The sequence below is a fragment of the Sceloporus occidentalis genome, unplaced genomic scaffold (genome assembly GCF_023333645.1).
Source record: "Sceloporus occidentalis isolate IW3139 unplaced genomic scaffold, rSceOcc1.0.p SCAF_33, whole genome shotgun sequence".
Classification (NCBI taxonomy): Eukaryota; Metazoa; Chordata; class Lepidosauria; order Squamata; family Phrynosomatidae; genus Sceloporus; species Sceloporus occidentalis.
In genome coordinates, this window is record NW_028317013.1 from 5,009,460 (window position 1) to 5,036,518 (window position 27,059).

At 39.7% G+C, this 27,059-nt stretch overlaps 1 protein-coding gene across 1 annotated transcript in view; it reads left to right on the forward strand.

Moving 5' to 3' along the window:
* The window catches only part of LOC149298371 (laminin subunit beta-3-like), a 45,670-nt gene that overhangs the window by 17,448 nt on the left and 1,163 nt on the right, over positions 1 to 27,059 (forward strand). Inside the window, exons 3-21 of the mRNA XM_089487516.1 lie at positions 6,973 to 7,087; positions 7,204 to 7,277; positions 8,188 to 8,370; positions 8,916 to 8,973; positions 9,696 to 9,889; positions 10,094 to 10,214; positions 13,010 to 13,198; positions 13,680 to 13,835; positions 14,262 to 14,458; positions 14,694 to 14,790; positions 15,974 to 16,343; positions 16,824 to 16,984; positions 17,260 to 17,465; positions 18,067 to 18,270; positions 18,956 to 19,100; positions 21,038 to 21,245; positions 24,072 to 24,213; positions 24,567 to 24,743; positions 25,358 to 25,511. Coding sequence (XP_089343642.1) covers positions 6,973 to 7,087; positions 7,204 to 7,277; positions 8,188 to 8,370; positions 8,916 to 8,973; positions 9,696 to 9,889; positions 10,094 to 10,214; positions 13,010 to 13,198; positions 13,680 to 13,835; positions 14,262 to 14,458; positions 14,694 to 14,790; positions 15,974 to 16,343; positions 16,824 to 16,984; positions 17,260 to 17,465; positions 18,067 to 18,270; positions 18,956 to 19,100; positions 21,038 to 21,245; positions 24,072 to 24,213; positions 24,567 to 24,743; positions 25,358 to 25,511 — 3,151 coding nt within the window. The remainder of the gene's footprint in view (positions 1 to 6,972; positions 7,088 to 7,203; positions 7,278 to 8,187; positions 8,371 to 8,915; positions 8,974 to 9,695; positions 9,890 to 10,093; positions 10,215 to 13,009; positions 13,199 to 13,679; positions 13,836 to 14,261; positions 14,459 to 14,693; positions 14,791 to 15,973; positions 16,344 to 16,823; positions 16,985 to 17,259; positions 17,466 to 18,066; positions 18,271 to 18,955; positions 19,101 to 21,037; positions 21,246 to 24,071; positions 24,214 to 24,566; positions 24,744 to 25,357; positions 25,512 to 27,059) is intronic.

Below are 27,059 nucleotides of genomic sequence, written 5' to 3' on the forward strand. Positions count from 1 at the left end.
TTTGTATTAAGTTACATAAACCAATATAGTGCTATATATCTGATGTGAAGTGGTTGGAGAACCTCTTCACCTGTTTTTTATATGAATACGTCTGCAATAATGCATTTTTTTTATAGAAGACATCTGAGTTCTCACATTCGTGTTAACGTTAAACAAACTGGCTTTTTTCTTACACTAAAGAGAAAGCTATAAACTGAACCCCAAGCATTCTGCCAAACATTTGCAGAACAGTAAACAGACTGGACCAAGATATCTGCATATTACCGTATTTGCTCGATTATAAGACGAGGTTTTTTTCAGAGCAAATGCTCTGAAAAATACCCCTCGTCTTCTAATCGGGGTCGTCTTCTAATCAGACCTCAAATAGAGTCTGATTAGGAGACTAAGATCCAGATCCCCCGCACCGCTGCAGGGGACCTGGATCCTCCTGTCTCACCCCCCCCCATCATACACACTTACCGGTGCTTCCTGCTGTATTGCCGGGGCAGCGGGTTGACGTCTACGCTGCCCCGGCAATCTCTGATCTCTGACAGCCGGGGAAAGTATACGCGACGGACGCATACAAACCCCCGCTGCCAACTCCACCTCCTTCCGGCTGCAGCAGAAGGCGACGTCAACCCGCTGCCCCGGCTGGAAGCACCGGTAAGAGAGGGCTGAGAGGGGAGAGAGGGGAGAGAGGAGAGAGGAGAGGGGAGGGGAGGGGGGGGAGAGAGTGTGTGTGTGTGTGTTAGTTAAATGGGGGCATAGGGCATTTCTGGAGTGGCGTTAAGGGGGCATTTAATAGAGCACTCTGCCTCCTGAAATGCCTTATACCTCCCTATATGCCACTCTGCCCCATAATATGCCTTTTAACCCCCTAAATGCCAGAGTGGCATATAGGGGTATAAGGCATTTCTGGAGGCAGAGTGGCATATAGGGGGTCAAAAGGCATACCATGGGGCACAGTGGCATATAGAGGGTTAAAAGGCATATCATGGGCCACAGTGCCATATTGGTGTGGCAAGCCTGGGGGCAGATGTGCGTAACTGGGGGACAGGCTGGAAAATACAAGAAATAAAAACAAAAAAAATATTTTTCTCAATCATAGCTTTTATTAAAAAAAATAGTTTACATGAATTAACATTTACTGGTAAAACTTTTTTCCTTTAGGGTCGTCTTATATTCAGGCTTTTTCTTTTTTCCTAAGTTAATATTCAGATTTTGGGGGGTCGTCTTATAATCAGGGTCGTCTTATAATCGAGCAAATACGGTAATCTGTCATTGTTTTGTGTCATGTTATTTTCTTGTTTCTGTGCCAGGTATACCCATTACTCTTGTCTATGCTGGATAACCCAGTATGGGCATTCCTAAGCTATGTGACATTTTCTCCCTGATTTTAAAATGAATGCCATGCCTGTATTTTTCCTATGTCTGTTCTGTCTGTTTATCTCTGCTCTGTGCTTTTTCTGCCCTCTATCCAGTCTAATGGTATATTTTACACTCCCTTCTACTGCCCTAATAAAACCTGCCCCAGATTCCTACATCTTTCTACCACCTGCCCCTCTACCTTTTAGACAGTTGATCACCTGGTCTATTTAAACTTTAAGTCTTCAGCCAGTAGAGGGCACTAAAGAGACGATGTTTTTTCCACATATAAAACTTAACTTTTATTCCTTCGTTGTAAAAGCAAAATAGCATGGTGTGATGAGGAACATCTCCGCAAACCACCTGACGCATTTTGCCCATAGGAACTGTTTATATGGTTTTGTCTAAATCTAACTACAGCAAATCTAGGAACATTATCTCAATCTCCCATCACATTTCGTAACATCACATTACTTTTCTTTTTTTGTCGTTTATTTTTACCATTTTCTGATTGGCCGATCCATCTTGATGCTTGACTTAATTTGGAAAATGTATTCATGCTTTGATTTAGTCGACAATTTGAAATTCTCATTGCCCTATGGCTTAAGGAACTGGTGTGAAAACTGAGCCAAATTCCTCTTGGCATGGGATCCTGTAACCAGCAGCAAAAAAACCCACAAGGTGTCTGCTAGATAGGTTGCAATTATTGCCAAATGCAACTCCAATTCAAATCTGCTGTGCATTCCTACCGTAATGCTGGCTAGAGCCAGGCAAAAGCCTAGTCAATGCCTACACTGGCCCTAGGGGAATTCTATCATGGTTAGGAATAACATAGGTTATAGTCTCTAAGATATGCCTATTTTTTAACAGCTATCATATCTTGCATTCACTAAGTATAGTGAACACGCTTAATTTTCAGCAATAGAGCTTATAGGTGATCCCCAACATCCTTAATATTTCGTCTATACAAAATGAATTAGGCAATACAAATGGCATTGCCTTATGTGATCAGGAGGAAATCATCTGACAAATTTTTGTGATGTAAGACCATTACTAATCCTTCCAGTTTCTTCTAGTACTAGGACAGTACAGACTGTCAAAGTGTGTTTTTTTATTATTAGGTCAAAGAGTACTGAAATCTGTGGCTTATTTGGTGTTCCCCAATTTTTTTAATTACCGCTGGGAACGCATGTAAAATGACTCATACAGTAGCTGTCGGCATTACAGAGCCTTGTTTTAAGGTCAGTGTGACATTGTTACCCATGAACTTACATTATAGTAAATGAAACACATGAATGGAATGTTCCTGGAATCCAGACTGCGCTCGTTCTCATAGTAATGTGAAGTTTCAGTGCTATTTCTGAACGATAATTTCACAGATTCTGAAAATGTTTAAAAAATATTTTCTAGGAGGAACAGTGCTTGATCTATGTCCCTTTTTCGAAAAAATAATCGGTATACTACTGTAGGCTTCTCTCTAACCAAATTCCTGTGATAAGCCCTGGTTCCGTAAACATTAAGACGTCTGTTCATATTATTATTATTTTACAAGTTCCTCAACTTGTACACGTTACAGTTAAGTATACTAAATAACCCGATGAATGCCGTTTCATGTTTAAATAACCACCGCTGGGAACAGCCAATCTTTACTTCTGCTTGTTAGCATCATTATTATCCCTACCTGTTCATTGTTTCTCACCCATTATTACATTTCTGGTTGTTGCTAAATGTTTTGGTACCCTTTATAGGAAGGCCCAGACTAGTCATCTAGTAAATCAGGCAAATACCCAGCAGGCCATGAAAGATGGCGTGATCACTTTCCATTGGGCAGCTCCAGTCCTTTAATTTGCAATCACAGGCAGGTCACACAAAATGTGTATTCAACAAGAGGCCACAAGTATGTCATCTATCGATCGCTGGCCTTAAACTGTAGGGGCCAATTTAAATTCCCAGTATGGCCCTGTTTTTAAGGCTGGGATAAGCAGAAGGGAAATAACTTCATAACAGGGAATTAATTTGATATACTAACCAGTCCACCCTATGCCACATAGCTTTCTCAAAGTAAACTTTGCTACTAAGCATCTCCTCAATGAAATGCTTTGGTATGTCAAAATATGGGAAGATGACAGCATCTCACCAAGTATACTAGATCCCTTTTTAGTTCATGACCTATTTGTTCTGCATATGTGTAAACCTTTTTACCTCCCAGTGCTAAAACTGACATGTTTTCTGTAGACGAACCCTATCAATCAGGAATAAGGAACAGATTCTCGTTTTACATATTGTCTGACAGGTCAGTGAAAGAATTCAGTAGGCATCCAACATCCCACAGCATTTCAAACCTGGAGAGTAGTTAGAATAAGATGTATCTATCCAGGCCCAGATTGGCTGTAAGACACATCGGATGCATACTTTAAGTCCACCTGGATGGCCAAAGTAATCCTTAAGTGTGTGGCTGCCTGCTGCGTACAAGCAGCCACACACTGTAAACGTGTATCCGGCAGACACAAACCTGGTATTTATTGGTCTTTTACCTTAAAGTGCCAGGCTGATATTTTTTATTGCAGTCAAGTCCTCGGTGTATGTATCTTGTTATCTGTGCCTCTACGGCTTTGATCAGAAGGTCCGGCTGCATGGGATCCAGCCACTGGAGAGTCTCAAAGTCCCCCCATTGTCCCACCATCGTTTACTCGTTCCACATCTATATTTTGATTACTGATTAAGTGTTTTCAAGGTACAGGGTGTAGTTGTACTTAAAATTAGGAAAGCCCAGGAGAGGAAGATGTAGGTTTTTTTGGTTAACAGTGAGTTTTTTTCTTGACATTTACTTTGTAGTTCCTATCACGTTCCAGATAATGCCTGATCATAAGTTTTACACTTATTAATCACGTTTTACCTTTTACGTCCTGATATATGTGGGAGTTGGATATTAGTGTTGTATTATTTGCGGTAATAGCTTTAGAAGGGAATTGCTTGATTGTGTAAAGTCCAGGAAGCAACTTCCATCTTGGGCTGACAGTGAGACTCCAATGTAGTCTTGGGGAATGCAGGATAATACACTACAACTCCTGGTTATACCTCCAGTAAATGTCAGAGGTGGAGAATATAAACATAAATGTTTTAAAATGTAGCATTAAAGGCATTCTAATGCTGGTTTTACCTCAGACGTGATATTTTTTCTTTGAATAATGAGTGATATGGTCAGCAGTAAATATTGCATTTAAATTTCCATTTCCCTTTCCCCCTATTTCCATGATGAACAAATGTTTCAGCTCTTTGCCAAAAATATCCCACATTTCACAATTCTTGCTATAAAAATCTACAACTCACTGGAGGATGCATTTAAATTTAATATGCTTTTTACCATTTTGTTTTCTGCTTGACACTTGACCAGAATGTCACAATTTCAATATTTCACATTTTTTTAAATTTTATTGTCTGAGCGAAAATATTACAATAAAGGCTCATATGTGTATATATACCATATATAGGCCGCACTTTTGTCCCAAAGTGGTGGTGGTGCGGCCTATAATCGCAGTTTAGTGCAGGAAGGTGGAATTCGTATTGCGCGACATGCAGTTCCGGGTGCCGGGAGCGCTGCAGGAGACCTGGATCCTACTCTCCAACAGTCGGTGGGTGTGTGCGCGATGCACGTAGACAACCTCCGATGCCGGCACTTCCGTCGGGGCTTCTATGGTGACCAAACCTTCTGGTGCTCCACCATAGAAGCCCGGCGGAAGTGCTGCATCTCGCAGAAGTCCACCGGCCGGCCCCCACTAGACACCAGGGAGTCTGGTGGTGCATAGGTAAGTCTGGGGGAGTGGCATTTCTAGGGAGCAGAGTGGCATTTCAGGGAGGCAGCGTGGCATATTAGGGGGGGGCAGCAGAAGGGCATATCTTAAGTAAGGTGCATTATGAATTAAAGGGGGGACCTTAAAATGACCATTGGTTTTCCAACTTTCTGTATATATAACATATGGTCACTAACTGCAAAATAGATACCAAAAAATGTTAAGATACATGTATTTCTGTGTATTAGCTAAAAATCAGGTGCGGCTTATATTCGAGCCAATACGATATATATATATATATATATATATATATATATATATATATATATATAATATAATATACATTTATATATATACCGGTATATAAATATATAATTTCTAACCTCCAGTCAATAATCAAATTGTCTTTACAGATTTTATGATTTTGTTTTTAAATTGATTACATTAAACAGAAATGTTGAATTCAGAAATCCACCAATTACATAAAATGCAAATGTAGTAACAAAAAAAAATATTTAGTGAAGAAGACAACATACTCTCCCAGTGAGAAATTCTTCAATGTGTAAGGAGTGTATTATGTGAAACAGCTGTGTCTGTGGGAATCTTAGGAGATCACACAAAGCCTTTTACATTACACAGACTGGATTGAACCTTGTACAGACTGACTCCTTACCCAGTAACCTTTCACCTACTTCATGTAAAGCTCGGCATACAAAAGCCACTACACATCCCTGTTTGTGATGTCTGATAAATTTCATTTTGTTACCCTAAGATAACTTTCTCCCTTTTTCCAAAAATAAGAGTTTATTTATACAAATGATTTCCAGTAAATACCACTTAGTCACCCATTCATGATAGGTTCTTCTTTTATTTAAACTTGTCAGATTACCAGCTCTCAGAAAATTCTAAGATTTATTTGCCATTTATTCACCATTCACATGTCAGTGGGTATGAAAGTATTACACATTTTGCTATATAGTTCCTCCTTTTATTATTTCCATTATTATTCTTAATATATACACACATAAATATATATATATATGTTATATGTTATATATATATATGTATCTCGAATCTAATTTAAGTATTGATTCCGGTTCTTGTCAATACATTTTAGCTGTATATAAAGAAGGATGTAATAAAACCACTGCCCCACGGGACAACATGTATCAAAATTTCAGAATTTTCTGCGATATCCATACTCGGGAGCTTTCTACAAGAGCTGACCCTGAGATGAGACTATTGAAAAATGAACCTTTTACGAGCCCATCTTGAAGATTCTATGTAGTGACTTGCTAGATGGTTTAACCAAAACCTTGACTTGTCATTATTTAAATATACACTTCATTGCATTTAAGCAGGGATATCGACCATGACCATACCTCCGGTCAAGACCCGAAACCTCCAGGTCGCGGGAATGGGTTCTTGACACGCCCTGCTCCCCGCCCATTTTTTCCCTTTAAATGGGGGTGTTTCCCGCTGTCAGTGTGCAGTCCTGGCCGCGTCCCACAAGGGACTTACAGTTGGTGCTTAGGCTACCAGCATGTCATGGTCATAACTGGGAAATTCTCGGCTCCGGCTACCCAGGTATGACATGCTGGTAGCCTAAGCACCAACTGTAAGTTTTAGAAATGGTCCCAGCTGTGTAGAATATGAAGCAGTGAGACTATGTGAACCTGATCATCTGCCCCTTATGAGATTCGGGCAAAAAAAAACCTTGAGGCTCAGGGCCAAACCCTGAGAGTTCCGAGTATGGCTATATCTTACAGGTCTAATATTGTCAAGTGTCTAATCAGCACTGAAGTTTCTTAATATTGCCTACGTGTTTATTTTCCAGACACAACTGAAATGCTGTCGCTGTGATTCTCGGGAGCCTTTTACAGAAATTAGCCACCGGATCGTTAATGTGCTATCTCCCATTGGCCAGCAGCGTTGGTGGCAGTCTGAGAATGGTATGTTTCAGTGTTAAAAGTAGGTAGATTAATGGTACACAGCCAGGCTCACTGTCAGTATTTTCTTACATCTGATACAATAATGACAATAAGACGTAATGTTTTCTGTACATCAGGGGTTGATCATGTTACTCTTCAGTTTGATCTGGACAGGAGGTTTCAGCTCAGTGACATTATTCTGGATTTTAGGGTAAGGCTTGTTTTTTTTTGTTGAAAGATTCATATTTTGTCCTGACACTCCCTGAAAGCTTTAACCATATCATGATATAATGTACCTAGGTCACAAGAGTTCTGTATAGAGATAAATAAACCTTGATGTTTCTAAATTAGTATGTATTTAATGGAGAGTCGTCCATAAAATTCGTAGAATTATTACAATCAAAGTGTGTGAGGCAGTCATAGTGCGGTGTGAGCCAGGGCCAAACCATGCACCAGCTTGGCTTACGGAGAAAACAAGTAAATCTGTCTTTTCAGGCACACAGCAGTTCTCCATTATAAATGCAAGGAGTCAATGGCAATGGGTGGGGGGGACATTTCTTCTCCTTCAATTAGTAGTTCTCAACAAGTCAGGAATTGTACTAGAGGCTGGCTCAAGCCCACAAAGGCTACTTCAGCTCTAACCACAAACTCCTGCCTCTGCCCAAGTCCTATCAGAATGGCTTTGTAGGTAATTAAGAATATAATACAAGCCAATCTAGTCTAGGCTTGCATGCCAGGCTGTAGGAGACACTTTAGTACTTCCAGCTATGGCAAGCGTAAAATGTTTCAATGAAATGTCAGACCTACAGTAAGTACACATTTTCCCTGGGACCCAAAAAAAATTACTTATTGGCCATGTGCTTAATTGTGCATTATAGTTGAACATGGTGGGACATACCTTGGCTTTTGGAGTCAGACATTTAAACCTGTTTTAACCTTTAAGAACATTGCACAAGCCTTTGGCACTGAAAGATATAAAGATATGTAATCTTTCTTCAAAAAAACCTAACTCATTCGTGTACTCTCCTTTTCTCTTATATTTGTTGCCTCTTTCTCTGTCTGCCTTTCTCTTTATACTCATTTTCCCCCACCCCTCCTCCTCCCCCTCTTTTGCCTTCTAGAGCCCTAAGCCTGCTGGCATGTCGATGGAGCGTTCTTCTGACTATGGGAGGACATGGCAGGTGTATCAGTACTTGGCTTATGACTGCGCTGCCACTTTTCCGCATATCAGCCGTGGCCGTCCCCACAATCTAGAAGATGTACGGTGTCAGGAGCTTCAAGGACACCCCACGCAGGGGGGGCAGGTAAAAACCTAACTAGAACAAACCACTACCTGCATTGAACACACTCATTATGTTCTACTTATAGTTTCTCATATATTGTGAAGCTGTGGTATCATTATTGCCATCTATTTATTCTGACCAGGTTTTTTACACTGTCCTGCATTCACTAAAATGGGAAACAACATTCATTACAGTATTTCAACATAATCCGCAGTCCTGTTCAACATGTCTTAAACTAAAACCTTAAATCTTAGAGGTTCCCATTTGCTAAACAATAAAGGAAACAGGAATTGAATTAAAGAAACCATTTTTCATTTAGTACGGCAACCAAAATAAATGAGCGTTGCATTAAAACACATTTTTTAAAATCAAGGATATCATGTAATAATATGACTTCAAATATCTTTAACCCTATAGGTGACAGGGGGTGAAATGTGTTCTGTATTATGGCCTCATAACATTCTGGCATTTAAAAGGTTAATGCTTTGTACAATTGGCATTTTGTTAATTACATGAGTGATAATTTTCTTGTATTTGTGATAATTTGTCTGCATTTGCTCCTGTAGGTACGATTCAGTCCAATGGAACTAGCTCCTTCAGTGCCTGCATCTCAGCGAACATATCGTAAGGGCTTTACCTATTTTTGTTTTTTTTATGATTTTTTTTAAGGAAAAAATGTCAGGCATAATCATCTTATATTTTTCTTAGTCACATATTATAGAATATAATTTACTTTTGGCTAGATAAAGCAGGCAAACACCAAAATAACAGATTTAAAAATCCTCAATTTTGCGGTGGCATCGTTTTTTTTATTTTGTATATACAGCATCATCACTATGAATCATTATATAGTATACATAGAACCTTAAAAGAATTTCCATTTTAATCACAATAACTTTCTAATAAGGAATCTGTTAAAATATGGCCGCTTGTGTGATATATGAGAAAAAAAAAGTACAGAAATACCTATAAGATTTGGCATACTATACAAAAAGTGTATTTATTTATCATCTGAGATTTTAGGGTATGATGACTAAATTAAATTAAAGGTCCCACCCTGTTGTCAATTAAATGAAATACTTTAATCTTAGTATCTGGCTGATGAACATTCGGCATATGTTACATTATCATAAATTTTAAGGTTTAAATGTCAACATTTTAGTAGACACAGAAATGTAACTAGGTCAAAATCATGTAAGACATGACTATTTTTTGTTTTAGTGTTTTCCATAGACTGTCCTACTAAAGGTTTTATCCATAAATATTTCAGTGTTCTTTATTGCCTACTTCTTTTTAATTTTTTTTGTTCTTTTATCTTTTAGTCATTTTGTCTTTATTTTTTTCAGGCCTTGGAGAGTTTACCAATGTTAGAGTTAATTTTACGCAGCTCGTACGTCTTCCCGCCCGGAGGTATCGACAGCCCAACGCGTTCTATGCTGTAAATGAAATGCGTGTTCGTGGCACCTGCCTCTGTTATGGCCACGCAAACCAATGTGTACCGAGTGGTATTCAAGGCCGAGATCCATATGGTGACATTCAGGTACACTTACAGTAACAATCGCAATCTTAGCAAAGGCCTGGATAAACTATAGTCATGTGGCTGTTACATAGTTACATAGTTACATAGTATATAAGGTTGAAAAAAGACCTAGGTCCATCATGATACATAGATATGTATTACGTAAACTTATCTGAGTGTACTTGGTTTTCTTGGCTCATTAGCATTTGAATGTTCTCCCCACAGGTACACGATACATGTGTTTGCCAGCACAATACTGTTGGATCAAACTGTGAGCGCTGTGCTGACCTGTACAATGACCTGCCCTGGAGGCCAGCAGAAGAAAACAACCCAAATGAGTGCAAAAGTGAGTATCGGGCATAACAGGGCAAAAACTTTCACTTAAAAAAACAAGAAAAGTAAACAATGGAAATAGTTTTCACATAAAGCAAGGCATAGAAAAACGTGATAAAGTCCAGAGGGAGATCTTGAATGCCCTAATTGATTACAGGGAGATAATTCATGCCATAAAGGGCTTGAAGAGTGGTAAAATGCCAGCCCCTGGTAGGTTCTCAGGGGCATTTTATAAGCTACTGTGCCCACATATCATTGGCATCCTGAGGGAATTGTTTAATGATGTATTTCTGAGTGAGATTCCTGTTGATTCCCGACTGTAGCTAGGATAGTACTTATTCCTAAACCAAATGAGGGCCCATGACTCTCCACCTCATATAGACCCATTACCCTACCCAGGGCATCACGCTTCCGACTAAAATCAAAGCAGAAAAACTGCAGAAAATTCTGCCTAATACCCTACATATGACCCACAGGGGGTTCATTAAGGGTAGACATTCAGTTGTTGGTGCACGGTCAACCTTCATACTCTTGATGAAAACGGTCAACATTTCTGACACTATGACACTAGTTAGCTTGATAGTCTGTCATAGAAACTTCAGGATCTCGGCTATCACAGATGATTTATTGCTATTCGTTGCAAATCATCTTAGGTAGGGGAAGGCCCTCTTTAGGTTTTTTACGTGGGAAGCCCAGGCCCTGACATACGGGTGCGGATCCTGAAAGGCCTATCACTGTTATATTCCATGAACATTCTGCCGATGATCACTGTTTTACAAAATTTATATGGCATCTACCTATGCCAAAAAATTACAATATAGTAGTGCTAGCGGGCTTTGCAGTGGATATGAAAAGGAGATTGAACAGGTGACCTGTCAAATATAAAAAAAACCATTTCAGTGTCAGCCATGTATGTTATAACTCCTTATTTTCACTGGGCACTGTTATGGGTAGGCAATTACTGCCCTGGTCTAGTCCAAAAGTCTTCACAAAGGGCTGGTCCAAGAATTCTGGACTGGCAACAAGAGGCGGGAATGCAGTGGGGTTACATGACACACTGTGTGAGCAGCCAGAAAGAAAACTGTGGCTGCGGTTGAGGTGAGGGGATGAGAGAGGTGTATGTGAGCACGAATGTGTACGTGTGTGAAAGGGAGTGTGTGTAATTATGTGTTAGTTTAAGAATGCATGTGTGCGTATGTGTGAGAGTGTGTATGTAAATTTGTGTGACACATATGTGCAGTACCAGGGGGCCCAGGGGGCACGAGGGGTTGATGAAGGTGCCAGGTAGCTTTTGTGGGAAATGGGGAGCATGGCTGGTTGGGGAGATCCTTTCATCTCCCCTGAGTAGCCCAGGGAGGTCAGTGGAGGATATTGGTTTCCACCCTTACAGAAGGCTTCTATGAGTCATACGTTCTGTTAAAGAAGCAAAGACATATGTACTATATATGTATACATGTATATATGTACTATTAATGGGGGACATGAGACCAGCTTCTCTAGGACTAAAAAAAAGTTAAATTAAGTTCTGATCGGTCCATTGAGTAGGTAGCTGAATCTGGCCGCTTGCTACCATTGAAGGGGGGGATTTAAGTGCCAACAGCTGGTCTGCTATGAGATTATTGTGCAGGGATCAGGTATTGTGACAAATTAAACGATCTTTTTCAAAATGATAATTGTGATATATATATAGTTAAGAAAAAATAGATGTGCATCTGTGGACAACTCCCATCACCCTCAGTCAGAAGTATGATAGGCGTTGTAGCCTTTAAGGGCAGGTGCACCCCATGTGCATTTTCTACATATTTTATGTCTTTAGCGTGATTTTGGAATAAAACCTCTTCATTTGTGTGCCCAAACTACTAATTTATTGTGTATTGTCACCTACATGGGCTATCTATAGGATAAATTTACAAAAGCGGTGGTAGTTTGAAAGTTGTTTTGAATATTGTTTTTATTATTTGGTTTCAAATTTATGTGGGTTTTTTTGGGGGGGGTTAACTGTTTTTTCAGTGATTGGATTTGTGGTTTGCGTTAACCTAGGTGTCTATGAAAAGCTTAACTTGTCCTTTTGAAAAACAATTACGTTTCCCTAGATAAAGTTTAAAGTGTTTGTGTGGTTGTCACCTAAGTTTAACTTTAGCAAAACTGGCATAACAAAATTTGCCCAGTCTCCCAAGAGGAAAAGTATGCTCCAACCCTGCCACTCAAAGGGTTAAACAAACTCTTCTATAATTTTGGTTTTTCCTCTGAGGTCTTTTGGTGATTAAAATAATAACAAATGACATAAAGTTAAATTTGGAAGGAGGTTAAGAAAAAAAATATGATGTATACTAAATTTATCTGATGTCAGTTACATATTTTGGACCTTTTAGCTCAGGAGACATTTGAAATTCCACTTTGACATCCTGATATCAGCTGCGCTGGAAGACTCGTTGACCTTTCAATAGTTACCAAAGTCACTTTAGACTTAGAACTTTTTACATTTCGGCTCAGCCTTGTTTTAGTGCAGGGTGTCAGCGCCCTCATGTGGCCACATTAGTGCAAATTCACAAGTTTTGGGGTTTTTGTTATCCAGTTTGCCCTTTTTGGGAGATTTACCTTCCTCATACAGAAAAATGTATTTCATAAAAAGACTATAAGAAATCAAAGATGTATTGAAGTCAGAATTCTGTTATGTGAGTAACTTTGCTTGTACAATGATGTATATCTTAATGCATTTTAATATCTCCATTTGTTTGGAGATGCTTGACATGTAATGTGGCATTGCTGCCATATGCAGACCTGTGAAGTGTTGATGCTTAATTTCAGAATGTGACTGCAACAATCACTCGGACAAGTGCCGCTTTGACCCAGCTGTATATGAAGCCAGCGGTAGAGTGAGTGGTGGTGTCTGTGAAGATTGTCGAGATGGAACCACCGGAAGAAACTGCGAGAGATGCAAATCTGACTATTACCGGAATCCCAACAGAGACATGAATCACAGGGATGCCTGCATCTGTGAGTCCCCTTAACATAGGATAAAGAAGACCTTCATTTACCTGGAAGGGTTATTCTCCCATTCTATAATCCCCAATATTCTATATGTTGATTAGCTTGCTACTTTTTGTGGAGAGAACGCTTGGTGAATTCACCCCTTGCTAAGCTTTCAGCAGCACATATGATGTTATTGATTTTAAGTGAGATCCTCAAGATGCTATCCCCTGAATTATTATGTGTCAAAGGGAAATATTATGAAGGGCCAAGTTAGCCATTCAAACGTATTATGGAATTTCAATACATACCTTAAAAATATCCCTTAAAGTGTTCACACATGAACAGCTGTTTTTGAACGTTATTAGATATTTTTATTCAAATATCCAATACAAAGGCCAGCACGGCTGAGAAATATCTGTCATGTATGTTCTAGTGCTTATCCATGACCATAGTCGTATGATTGTGTAAGAAGTATGCTTACTGTAACCCGACTGTTCTATTATAGCATGCGACTGTGACCCTGAAGGCAGTGTCGAAGGTGGTAGCTGTGATTCTATGACTGGACGCTGCAATTGTAAGGAAAATGTTGGAGGTGAAAGGTGTGACCAGTGCAAGCCTGGATATTACCAGTTTAGTGCCTCCAACCCACAGGGCTGTACAAGTAAGTGATGAGGACACAAACAGGAATATGTCATGAAACATTAAAATATATATTTGATTCCACTGGCATCCACAAGAGAGCAGTCCAGTACCTTCTCTGAGTTTTAGTCACATACATAGACCTCAAATGCTACAATGTGTGTATATATGTATCATTACAACTCAATGCAAGTTTGGTCAGGATGACCATCAAATTCACTGTCAGTTAAAAACAACAAATTTTTTTAGTTTTTGAAGGAACCCCCATAGAATAAAGAGAAACTTAGAAGAAGAAAAACTCCAGACATGCTGTCCTGAGCTCTACTTCAGGGCTTTATTAACAGAATATCTGGAAACTACATGTTTGAAATATATATATTAAGTGCATAATTGCTTTAAAAAGACTATTTTCATACCAACAACTTTTCTTCTCCTCCTGATATTCTAGGATGTGTCTGTAACTCTCAAGGAACCCAAGGTAACCATCAGTGTAACAGTGAAACAGGACAATGTCAATGTCTCCCCGGTGTCAGTGGCCTACAATGTGACCAATGTGCCTCCCACCATTGGAACTTTGTCAGTGGAAAGGGATGCCAGCTTTGTGGCTGCCACCCCAGGAACTCTTACAGTCTCCAGTGTAACCAGGTAATATTAGACCACCAACCAGATTTCAGCCTTATAGAATTCACTCTTTTGTTGTAACATTTGACAATTGATACCCAAGTTATTAATCAAATATATAATCTTTTTAACATTATGGTTCATTATTTCCTAAATATGAAATCTCAGCTGTCTCCTTATGTTTCTGTGTGAAGCAAATTATATATTATGGTGATCAGAAAAAATAATAGCAATTTACTTCCTCACGTGTTTTATGCAGGTCACAGGGCAGTGTCTTTGCAGAGAGGGGTTTGGAGGGCGACTGTGTACAGAATGCCAAGATAGGACTTATGGAACCTTGCAAACAGGATGCCGAGGTTTGTGCGGGAACCTTATATCTTACATTAGTTTTTCAGATTGGTATATCTTATATACAGTGAAAAGGGTTTATTTACCCTGTAGATAGATATATAAATGGGAAAAAGGTTAATACATTTTGGGCAGCTCAAGATTAAAGCAGTGTAAAACTTGCACTATGGACAGATCCTTAGTTAGTACTTGATGCCAGAAATGCTCATTTATAAATACGTTCCTTTAGGTATGAATGATTACCATAGGTGTTGTACTCTGATAGACATTTTAAGGATGTGAGAGGAGACAGGATATAATGGCCTACACCCCTAGCTTGGTTATCTCGAAAGATCCGTAGGTCAACTTCATAGGTCACTCGGGATTTTATAGACCAAACCTTAACTTCATTAACACTTGCCAGATAAATATGACACTTATTTGGAAACTAAGTTAAATAAAATAATATAACAGCTGGGAAAATCCCAAGTTTTGTCTATTAAGAGAACTCCAGGACCCAGCAGAACTGAGTTCATCTCAAGTTTATGAATGGCTGAATTTTCTGTTAAGCCCAGTAGCTAAGTAAAATGTTTTGTTGACGTTCTGTTCAAAAGCAGCAGTGCCAATACCCTGTTACATCAGACTAGCATATTTGCCCATCATATAAATAATATGCACTTTTTTCTTACTTCTTTACTACCCCTTTCTCTCTCTTGTCCTCTTTCTTCTCTCTATTTTTTTCTGTTTGTTCCCTCTTTCTTCTATCATTCCCCTTTCCTCTCCCACCTTTTCTTCCTTCTCCACCTCTTTTATGTTCTATTATGTGTGTGTTAGAGTGAGTGTGAATAAGTGTTAGTGCGCATGTTTCTTGGACGTCAAGGTGCCCTCTTCCTTCCTTTTCTCTCCCCGCTCTTTCTTCTGCTTCTCTTTCTTCTATCCATCTTGCTTTCCTTCTTTTTACTTCTATTTCTCTTTTCTCTCTTTTGCTGTTTTTCTTTCTCCTCTCTCCTCTTTTTTTCTGCCTCTCAAACCCACCTCGCAGTCCCCCCACTTGGCAGCCCCATCGTGACCCCACTGCACACAGCATCATCAACCTCCTGCACCACAGCCTGCCCCCATTATTGAGCTGGTCACCAAAATAATATATGTTTTTAGACATTTAATGTGTTTTCTCAGATCAACCAATACTAAGTCTCTCTGTTTTAAACGCAGCCTGCAACTGTGACCCTCAAGGGACCATAGACATTGGATGTGATAAAGCAACTGGCAGATGTCTGTGTCGTCCAGGATTTGTGGGAGCTCGTTGTGACTCATGTGAACGTGGGTACAGTGATACCTTCCCCAACTGCATAGCCTGCCATTCCTGCTTCCAATTTTATGACCATGAGTTCAAAACTCTGGGCTCCCACCTGCAAACATTACGCAACACCAGTGCTATGGAGGAAGGAGAGTGGGACTTGGATCTTGGACCTCAGATGGCAGGGGTGGAATCTGAACTTCAACGCATCAGTGGTATTTTCAGTGGATCTGGTATATTGGACAGTGAGCTCTCACGTATGGATAACCAGCTGAAAAGAATGAGGTGAGGCATGACTGAATTTCCCTTAAAACAAAGTAGGCATGTGTCAGGAACATAGGTCTAGTATATCTAAATATTAAGCCTTCCAGGTGCTCAATGCTATGACCAATCCCATAAAGGCATGGCTGGTAACAACTGTGGTTGAATTTGTTTTTGAAGAAGAATTTCAAAATGTTATTTTACTTGATTTGGTGTTTGTAATAATAGGTTTTGACCTACTTATCTTGAAATGATTATGGTATAAATCACTCTTACTCACTTTTACTCATGCTCTCTTACATTCTCTGACAATAATTTAAACATGCATCGCATAGGCAATAGGCAAATGGCTAACCTGAATATAAGGTAAAACCAAGCACCATTTGGGTCTTTGTAGCCGGGATGCACTTGATGGGCAAAATGATTCTTATCTGCTGTCAAATTCTGTCTTTGACATAGTCAAAACTATAGGATTTTGATTTGTTTCTTTATTGGTGTTTGCAGAGGAGAAGCACAGCAGCTGAACCCCAACTTACCACCAGCAGAGGACATTGATTCTTTAACCACAGACTTGAATTCCCTGAGATTGGAATTTAACAATATCAATGTACTTTACCAGAACAAGAAAACGCAACAAGGAAGCAGTACTAGTGTGGATTCCTCAGGTAAAACTAGTTACTACCAGCCAGTATTCTACTAGCAGTTCTAGAAAGAATGGACACAACTGTAGCAAGAATATGATTGAAGTATTTTTTTTCCAGAAAAGGCAGTAACCCTAAGAAGAGCATTATTGTTATAGTCTGGATTAATAATGGACTGATGTATATGACGATATCTGTTTCCTCTCTATGGGGGGATTCCGCGACTAATAAGCACACATCTGTGCTGGGTGGGTTCATAGGCATAACGCATAATAATGATTGTTATATTTTCTCTTTAGGTTTACTGAGGGCTGTAAGCACAGCCTATCAGTCATCACTGGAATCAGCAGAGAGGGTGGCAGCAGCAGAAGTTATTGCTTCCCAGTCCAGAGAGAGTAGGAGGACAGCTCAGAACCTAGAAGGGAAGATACGAGATGAACACTCTGATCTGGAGACAATGAAGGAAGAGCTGTCCTACCCAAACCTGACCCCTACCATCAACAGGGTAACGATAAGATGGATTTATATGGGTTCTTTTTTTTTTCCTCTGGGATTAGTACAATGGTTGCTCCCTCTGTTGCCTGTTTTTCAGAGAAATGAGCAATGTCTTGACGTTTTACCTTTCTTAGCGACTGCTGTTTATCTCCTGGGAGGTATAACCACTGGATCTTTTGCAGATAATGCAAATATCTATTTCATAGGCATTTCTTAATGTTTTCCCTAAGGTGCAAGGTTCAGCATTGAATCCCCTGGCACAATTTACCCAACCATTGGCCAGCATGCCAGTGCTATGGCTGTTAACTTATTCTGTGTGCAGCATGTCATAATATATTCCTGAAGAACTTCCCTTGCAGAAGTTGCCAGGATGTCATAATATGCCCTGAGATCATTTTCCATGTTTATGTTGTCTGTTGCATCCTCAAGGGTAAAATACCCTCCATCCTTAAGTGTTTACAATTAGATGGTATTAATGGTATTAACATCTTCAGAGACAAATGTGTCTGACATATCTATTTTATTAGCACCATTGAAACAGTATGTGTCTACTTGTAGGGTATTGCTTACCCTGTGTGATATCCTTAGTTTTCTTGTGTTTTTTTGTCAAGATCTGTGAAGGTGTGAGAACCGAACCTTGCACACCAGAGAACTGTCCGGGTACCTTGTGTCAAAGAAACAATGAAACCTTGTGCAAGGTGGGCTCCCTCTGCAGAGGAGCGTTCCCCTTGTCCATGAATGCATTGAAGAACACTGAGAAAACTGCTCGGGATCTGCAGGAGCTGAACAACCAGTTACAAAAGAACACTCAAATGGTACATCATGGGAGATCCTATTATATCTAATCGCTACTACCTTGAGTAAACCTATGCAATATTTAAATGTGCAATATTTATGTATTAGAAACCTTCTGTGGCATCAGCCATTTTCAGTTGCTTTCGCAGAATCTGCTGATTGTTGTTGTCTGGTTCAGTCAACCTTTGTAAGCTGTGAGGGACAGAATATTTAGATCTTCTGGACAGGTCATTGATTAGATATTGTTAGTTCTGCCATATTTAGGCACGTAGCTCATCGCTCATGAGGTAAAATAGCCTCAGCTACATACCACCAAAAGTAGTCGTGCAAAACTCACTGACCCATTTTTACTTATTTAAACCAAAGGAAATAATGTCAAATTTTGGGAGGAACATGGAAATTTAGGAAGGCCTAAAGGTCTTTAAAACAGTTATTTTTCAAATAAATGCAATTTACACTAATCAAGTCCCAGAAGCCGGTAATAGAGAGCTCAGTTGGTAAATGCCCTCACTGCACAGCCTGTTCAAACCTCAGGGTTGCAGGTTCATATGTGTGAAATATTGAAATATGTTTAATTATCATACCCAACAGAACTGATTACTACCTAACAGCACCTGTTAGTAAAGTGTGTAGGCAGCATTACAGGACTAGTATTCACTGTAATTAATGAATGTTTAACAGCGAACGTGTGTGTTCTGATCACAGATAAATCAAGCAGAGAAGACAGCCAATCAGATCCAAGATAGCGCTCAGCACCTAACAGAGCAGGTAACCAGGGCCAGAACACGCATGGAGGAGGACATGGGACGTACCCGCCAATTCATACAGCAAGTCAGGGACTTTTTAACAGGTCAGTGCAACGTATGATGTCCACCATCCTTCAGTTCTTGCACATAATTCACATTCTAGCCAATAACTGTCTATGACTCTGTGTTTCAACAGAGCACCATTTATTATGTATACACAGCACCTTCGGCCCCTTGTGTTTGGCACAACACTATGACAAAACTCTGAGTTTTTCATATACTAAACACAGGGTTAAAGGGGCATTAGGTAAAAGGATCAGAGGAGCAACCAGATTTATTTTCCTGGTGGGTGGTGGATCATCTCTTGGTGGATCATTGCTGGATCAACTATGGCTGCATCCATGCACAGACTTTGGAGGCACGTGTTTGCACTCTCACAACACAATTCATTATTGAACCCTGCCCTAACCTGCCTAAAATATGCAGGGATTAGATGCCTTACAGCACGTTTTAAAGAAAACAGTCTGTAGCACACAAGAAGGCGCGGGAGACTTCATTAGGAGCATCTTTGTCAAAACATGTTGCCTACTCCTTTAAACTGTGGCACATTTACCAAGCAACCATTATTATGTTATTGATTTTAGCAGAGAGTTAACCTGCTTGAATCTAAAAATGGGGTGGATTTACTCATTCGCTGTTTCAATATTATGTAAATAAGCAGCTGTTGCTTTAATTGCATAAAAGTACTACTTCTGGGATTCCTGCACATTCCAAGATTAAAACTGCTATTTATTCTATTTTAGTATCTACCACTTGCTACATGCTACCAAAGCGCTCTCCAACCACTCCCCCCCATTCCAATAAAAATGTTCACTTTTACAAAGCTTCAAGCATTCTTTACTAAGATTAAACGCAGTGGCAGATTTATCAAGTACATAAAAAGTCTAAAGAGAATTATAACTGGCTTCTTTCCTTGCTTCACTGGTGATGCACCTAGTAGACTGTTGTAGATAGACTCGCAACCTCTGCAATGCACTTGACTCCTCATCCACGTGCCTCGCGGTCCGGTGCTACCTGTGCAGACTGTTAATCAGACTACAGGTCTGAGCAGTGAACTAAGCTGCTGACATTTTACAATGTCAGCTTATCATATTAAGAACGGGACATCATAGCAAGCCTTGCAGGATAACTATGATGAGCTGTGCCACCAGTCCCCTAGAAGGGGTCTACCCAACTATCAATTGTAGAAAATGAAACTGGAGGCAGAGCCGGAAAGCTTCAATGCCAATCGTGTGTTCGCAGTAAATAAAACCATAGTTTTTTCCCAGGCTTCACGGGAATGCATCGACGTAACAAGAGAACAGAAAATGTATTTTAATGCATTTCTAGGTTCAGTATGCTGCAGTATCCTGGAGTGGCCAGTTATAACATTTTATTATCAGATGCTGCATTGCAGTGAATGTATAGATGTTTAGCATTTTGCCATAAATAGTTCTGTTGAACCTTCATATTAAAAGGACATTCTAGCTATCGTATTCACTTTAATGCATATGATAGCTGCACATTCCCTTTAAAGTTTGGTGGTCCCCTCTGGTTTTTAAAGATCACATAATCATTATACTCAAAGTAATTTCATATGCCTTCTCTTTTTACTGGGGTGTTAGCTATCCATTATTTGAATTTAAAATATTTTTTATATATCAAAAACTATTGCTTTCAGGTGATCTTTATTAAGCTAGACAAGGTTGCAGACACTTTGTCAGGAAAATCAGTAGCACGGCGAGTATTACTGTCCTTATCCCTTAAGCCAGGAGAAAGCTATACATGAATACACAGCTTTAGATATAGTGCATAATAAGCAGCTCCCCGGTACACTGTGATCTTCCCAATTATTAATGTTTACATATCTTAATGGTTCTGTGTATATAACACTATACATCAGGATATGTGACTTTGAAGTCATTTGTATGCATTAGAGCATATGCTGTATCAAGTATTGTCAGGGAACCAAATTATTATATTTAAATGTCATTTTTTGCAGAACCCGCGACTGATCCAGCCACTATCCAGGAGGTCAGTGAATATGTCTTGTCACTCACGTTACCTGCCGACTCTGCCACTATCCTGAGGAAGATGAATGAGATTCGCAGCATAGCAAGCAAACTGCCCAACATAGATTCGGTATTATCGCAGACCAAGGATGATATAGCAAAGGCTAAGAAATTGCAAAGCGAAGCAGAGCTTGCCAGGTGGGTTTCAATATTAAGCGCCAATTCATAAAACGAACCTCTTGAAAATAAAAGGAATTCATATTTTATAAAATCATCGGAACAAATGTAATTTGGCATGTTAAAAGGCTAAGGCGTATCTGTAGATTTTCTTAATTTTTTAAGTTATTTACATATCTGTCTTTACATCTTAATTTGTGTTTTCTCATTGTTGCTTACGTAAGCGTATTCACGATTTAGAAACTCACTTTCATTGAGTCTGCTGACATAACATAACTTGGTGCTCGCGATGTACCAGACTGGGAGAGCTGCATTAGCCAGATTAACGAAGCCCTGTTAAAGACACCAACTTAAACAGAAAGAAGTGTTCTACACACACAGTAGCAATACACACAGGGAGGACTCTTTGTCTACTTATACAAAGACCTTTGTATCTCAGGTAACATGATGATCAAGCTGCAAATACCACAGTAATCTGATGTGCATGGGCCAGTGATACATAATCAGTGTGTTACACTATACTAGAAAGAAAAATATATCACATGAAATCATTTCTCCAGCAGCCTGGGTACAGTGAGGTCAATAGCTATGAGTCCATAATAGTCACAAACTCACCGGGCTTTACAGATAAAGAAATAGGTAGTTTATTCACATAACCATCATGATGGTATGCTGAAGGGACGTATCAAGACATTTTGCACAATGCTATGCGTCCACGTTTGTGGGAGCAGTTTTGTTGAAGGCCCTTTTCTATTCTAGCATGAGTGTGACCCATTGCACAAAGCAAGGTCCATAAACACATAGTTGGATGAGTTTGGTGTGGAAGAACTTGACTAGCCCTGACATCAACCCCATCGAACATATTTGCGATGAACTGGAATGGAGATTTTGAGGCAGGCCTTCCTACATCTTTGCCTGACCTCACAAATGCTCTACTGGATAAATGGGCTGAAATTCTGATAGAAACAATCATAACTCCCAGAAGAGTTGAAGCTGTTATAGCTGCAAAGGGGGGACCACCTACATATTAATGTCTATACAGTAGCGTACCTAAAGGGGGGGGCGGGCTACTTAAGGGGCAGAGGTGGCACAAGCAGGCTGCTTCAGGGGCACAGGCAGGCTGTGTCAGCAGCAGAGGATGCGCAGGCAGGCTGCTTCAGGGGCACAGGCAGGCTGTGTCAGCAGCAGAGGATGCGCAGGCAGGCTGTTTCAGGGGCAGAGGTGGCACAGGCAGGCTGTTTCAGAGGCAGAAGATGCACAGACAGGCTGCCACATCAACATCTGGCTTAGTATATAGCGATGGAAGTTATGCTACACTACCGTCGATGTTTGCCTCAGTGTATAGTGATGGGGGTTACGCTGTGCCACCATCAATGTCTGGCTCAGTATATAGTGACAGGAGTTATGGTGTACCATATCTGTTCAGTAAATGCTATTTATTTACTCTTAATTAACTTATAAGTTCATAATTTATTTTTTACGTAAAAAAAATCTGCCCCATGTACCAAATACTCTAGGTACGCCCCTATGTATCTGCATATGTATATATATATATATATGTGTGTGTAAGAAATGTCAGCGCTGCTTTTTCTCATTTCCTAATAGAGGGTGAATCATAGATTGTCTTTTAATGCTCCCTTATCAGAAAAACTGTTTTTGAAAAATGAGTGGGTAAATCATAACACTGTAATTTTCTTTTGCATTTGAATTTAGCACATGTTTTACATTAGCAGAAAATGTGTCCTGACATTAAGAACTTGATTCCAGAAGTACTTATTTAAAAAACAGAATTCAATAGAAAATGCTACTAATCATAGCTCTGGTTGGATCCATGTTGCAGAAGGTTGTTTTCACTAAGGCATGATGTAGAGTAAAGCTTCAAACTGGAGTGCAGCCATAAACCTCAACTCAAAATAGGTTATTTTGTTGAAAATGCACTGTTGGTACCTAAATAATTAGTATAATGTTTGAGGTCACCTGTTGTATTTGGGACAAATTTGTAAAACATGGCTGCTAAACCAAACATTGTCTAGGATTAAGCCGTTTTGGCAAAACATGTCAGACCGGTTTCCTCCATGAGACAGTAAAGAATCCTTACTTTATTCACACAAGACTCCGCTGCGATACTTTGGATTTACTGGCAGAGGTAATTACAAAAGTTATGGTGGGTAATGGAAAACCCTTCCACTTAAAATTAAGGGGGTAGTAGAAGCATTATTAAATACTCATATTAAACACTACAGACACCAGACAAGCCAGAAGGCTGATTTTTTTCCCTCCAAAATCTCATGGTGCTGCCACAACCACAAGGGATTCTGGGTAGACGCATGCAAATAAGGTCAACAATGATCACCTTTTGCCTCTATATCCACTTTTTACATGGAACCCTTGAAAGTAATTGCCCGCTGGTCAGAAGTGTGCTGCTTGCTCATTTCAATATTGTTCACCAATCCAAACCTTGTTGTTGCAATATAGTTCCTGTAGGCCACTGTTGTTGGCAGCCATGCGAATACCTCTGCGCAAACACTACACTGAACTGATCATTTATGGCAATAAAGTCCTGATTACCTACTTTTCCCTAGAGACTTAAACAGTCAGGGGATCATCTGGGCGATTAAGACTGAAACAATTTACTACGGTATTTAGCACAAGGCAGTAAGAAAAGGAGTCAGTGGGGTTGATTTATAATGGAGTCACAAGCCCATATTTCCGATTATAGTGCTTATTTCTCCCTCATGTTCCTGTTTTCAAATATTATTGTACGTAGTTTTTGCACCCAATGCTTTATATTCATGTGGTGTAAATGAATGCTTTGGACCCTATACATTAAACTGTCTTTTCTTTTAGGAACAAGGCCATGGATGTCGAAGGTAATGTTGATGGAGTTATTATGAATTTAAGGAATGCGAAGACAGCCCTTCTGGAAGCTGAAGATAAGATTCGTGGGACTGGTACTTCTTTAATGCAGATCCAGGACCGCATGGAAGAGGTTGCTTTCCAATTAGTAACAGAAATGTACATTATGTCTGATACATTTTTGAAAGTGGGATGCATTATAAAAACAGATGACTCTATTATAGAATAAAAACTGGGCAGTTTCATAAAACACCAAACGAAAAGTAAAAAACAACCCCCCCCCCCAGAAAATACGTTATTGTCTTTATGCATTTCATTGTGACATTTAATGGTCCAGTTGTGTTGGATTAGACTTTTCTACCCACACCGCCCATTTGTGTCTATAAGTCAATATAACCATTCAACACAGAAATTATGTAACATATTCTGTATCCTAGTATGTAGAAGGATACTCTGACATATAATAATACGTTGTTTTTTGTACAGATCCAGGAAGTACTTGGCCCAGCAGAGAGAGGGTTGACGGGCACGCATGACCAGTTACAGGGCTTCTCATTGCAAATAGAGAACCTGCGTCAGAAAACTACAGAGAGCCTGCAGAAGGCAGGCAAAGCACAACAAGCAGCTTTGAGTGCTCATGGGAAGGCTGAGAATGCACAAGAGGTACCAATGATATTTTGCCTATGACTGTATTTTTCCAGTAACAAATGCATGATAAGCAGGAAAATGGTAGATGTTACACTGTTATGGATGATAGTTAACGTTGGCTAGAATTAGCCTAACTTTAAATGCTGCTACCAGGTCAAAGACAATAAGGGTTATTTATAAAGATCAGTTCCAGTGCGAGCATTTAAAATTGGTATTATCACCATAGGAGCAGCACCACACACCATCATTTATTGGTTCTTGCACCATAATTATTTTTCATGAATAAGTCCCATTAGTAGATTGAGGTTGTACTTCTCAGGTGTGGACAGATGCTGTAATCATGATATAGTACAATCTTTATGATTTTTTGATAAATGTACACTCAAGCAGTGGATGGTCATATAATGTTAGGACAAGAGGATATAATATTAAACTGTAAAGCTAGAGGTTTAGGTATGACATTAAAAACATCCATGGTATTGGCAGACAGCTATGCTGAGCATAGGAGAAGGCCATGGATTGAGTAAGTTTTGAGGTCTTACAGCAGGTAGAAAAATGTTGTTTCCTGTCTGATTCAGTTTGTTTTTAAAAAATATAAATGAACAGTGATTCATTGTTATTTTTTGCAGGGTTTGGCGTTAGTAAAAGACAAATATGCCCTTCTAAAGAGTCGCATGGGTCAGAATCCCAACCTGGGAGCTCAAGGAGAAAAGGTTGCTAGTATCCAGGCAGAAGCAGACAGTCTTTTTAAAGAATCCGTGGAAATGATGAACAGAATGGCTGGTAATATACCTTTATGTGTCAGATTTCCCCAGAAAAGGGCCGAAAGCTTTCAGCCTGTGGTGCTGGACCACTCAAATAATTCAGCACGATAGGAGCCCAAAACATTTATCAGACAACAGACCTGTTATGTTTAACCACATTGCATTTGTCAGACAATAGATCTGTTGTGTGTAACACACATTGACTAAACAAAGCATAGAAAGGATCCATCCAGGGTCTTAATACCGCCAATTTGGGATACTTTATGCATGTTGGTGTCTATTTGCAGAACTTTAATTGAATGCACTCAAAAAAAAGTGCCCCCCTGGCCAGGCCTGTCCTGCATTTTTTCTTAAATAATTCTTAATTCATCAATCCAATGTTTAACTATTTTCTAATTGTCATCCTGATGTCCAGAGGTATCATGCACTCAAATAATTATTTTAAATAAAGCCCTTAATTCAGATCTTTCATCCACCGCTCTAGTTTCCTATTTGTCTAAAGGATTATTCATTTACTCATTATTTATTGTCATCGTTGGGAATAGCTGCTTACTACTACTATGGAGGCAGCATACTGAATGGGAGGCTGTGACGTTCCTCTCCATCCTCTCTGCAGCCGCCTACTCGTTTTGTGCAAGCGTCAGAGACACACTTAGCAGTGTGCTGGGTTTAAGACTGTCATAACACTCCTGCTCAGCATAGCATAGTATCATCACGTTCCCTGCTGAATAAAATCTGCTATGTGCACAGATTAGAAACACTGAGGTCTAAAGATATAATATAGGCTTTTTTGGATTATAAAGGCGTTCAGCACAATATAGTAGAATGTGAGTCCATTCTGAACATACGGGACATTATATTTAAGGGCTAATTCAAGCTAAATGCTGGCCATTCCACTGGGCCATTACATGAGTTTTCATGATGACTCATTTAAAATTTGCCGTGCTATTTATAAAACTGTCCCTCTTCCAGAAAGCCATTATTCATTTTATAAATCTCTCTTTAGCAAGGCGGTCTCTCATATTGGTTTCAGTTATATTTCACCTCTCAGATCCCACAGTTTTTCACCCGTTATAATATACAAGCTTAGCTTGTGGAGCCAGGGCCATCTTTCACACTGGGCAAACGCCCCGTGTCCAGTCATTCCTGCAGAGGCCGTTTGGTGGACGCAACCACAATTTGTGCTGTTCCCCACCGTGCCAGCTATCTCCAGAGGCACAATGGACTGCCTACTGCTTTGGGAGATCCTGGATCACCCTCTCATGGGCCCAAAATGAAGGGAACTCGCGGTCTGTTTATACAGGCCTCTGTTTTACTGCTCCTTGGCGAAGCATGCTGTTTTTGATGCTGATATGATGTTATATCCCAGTGCTCAGCATTGAAGCTGTGTGCACAACGATGGAAATCTGAAACGGAGGTCTGTAGGAACAGAACTTGCTCTCCCACCACAGGACTTAGAAAAAAATGAAAAGCGATAGGGAGAAAGTGGAAAGATAGATAATGAAAGGAAGAAGAGGTAGTAAGAAAATGGAGAGAGAGAAAGATATAGGGAGGAGATTATGAGAAG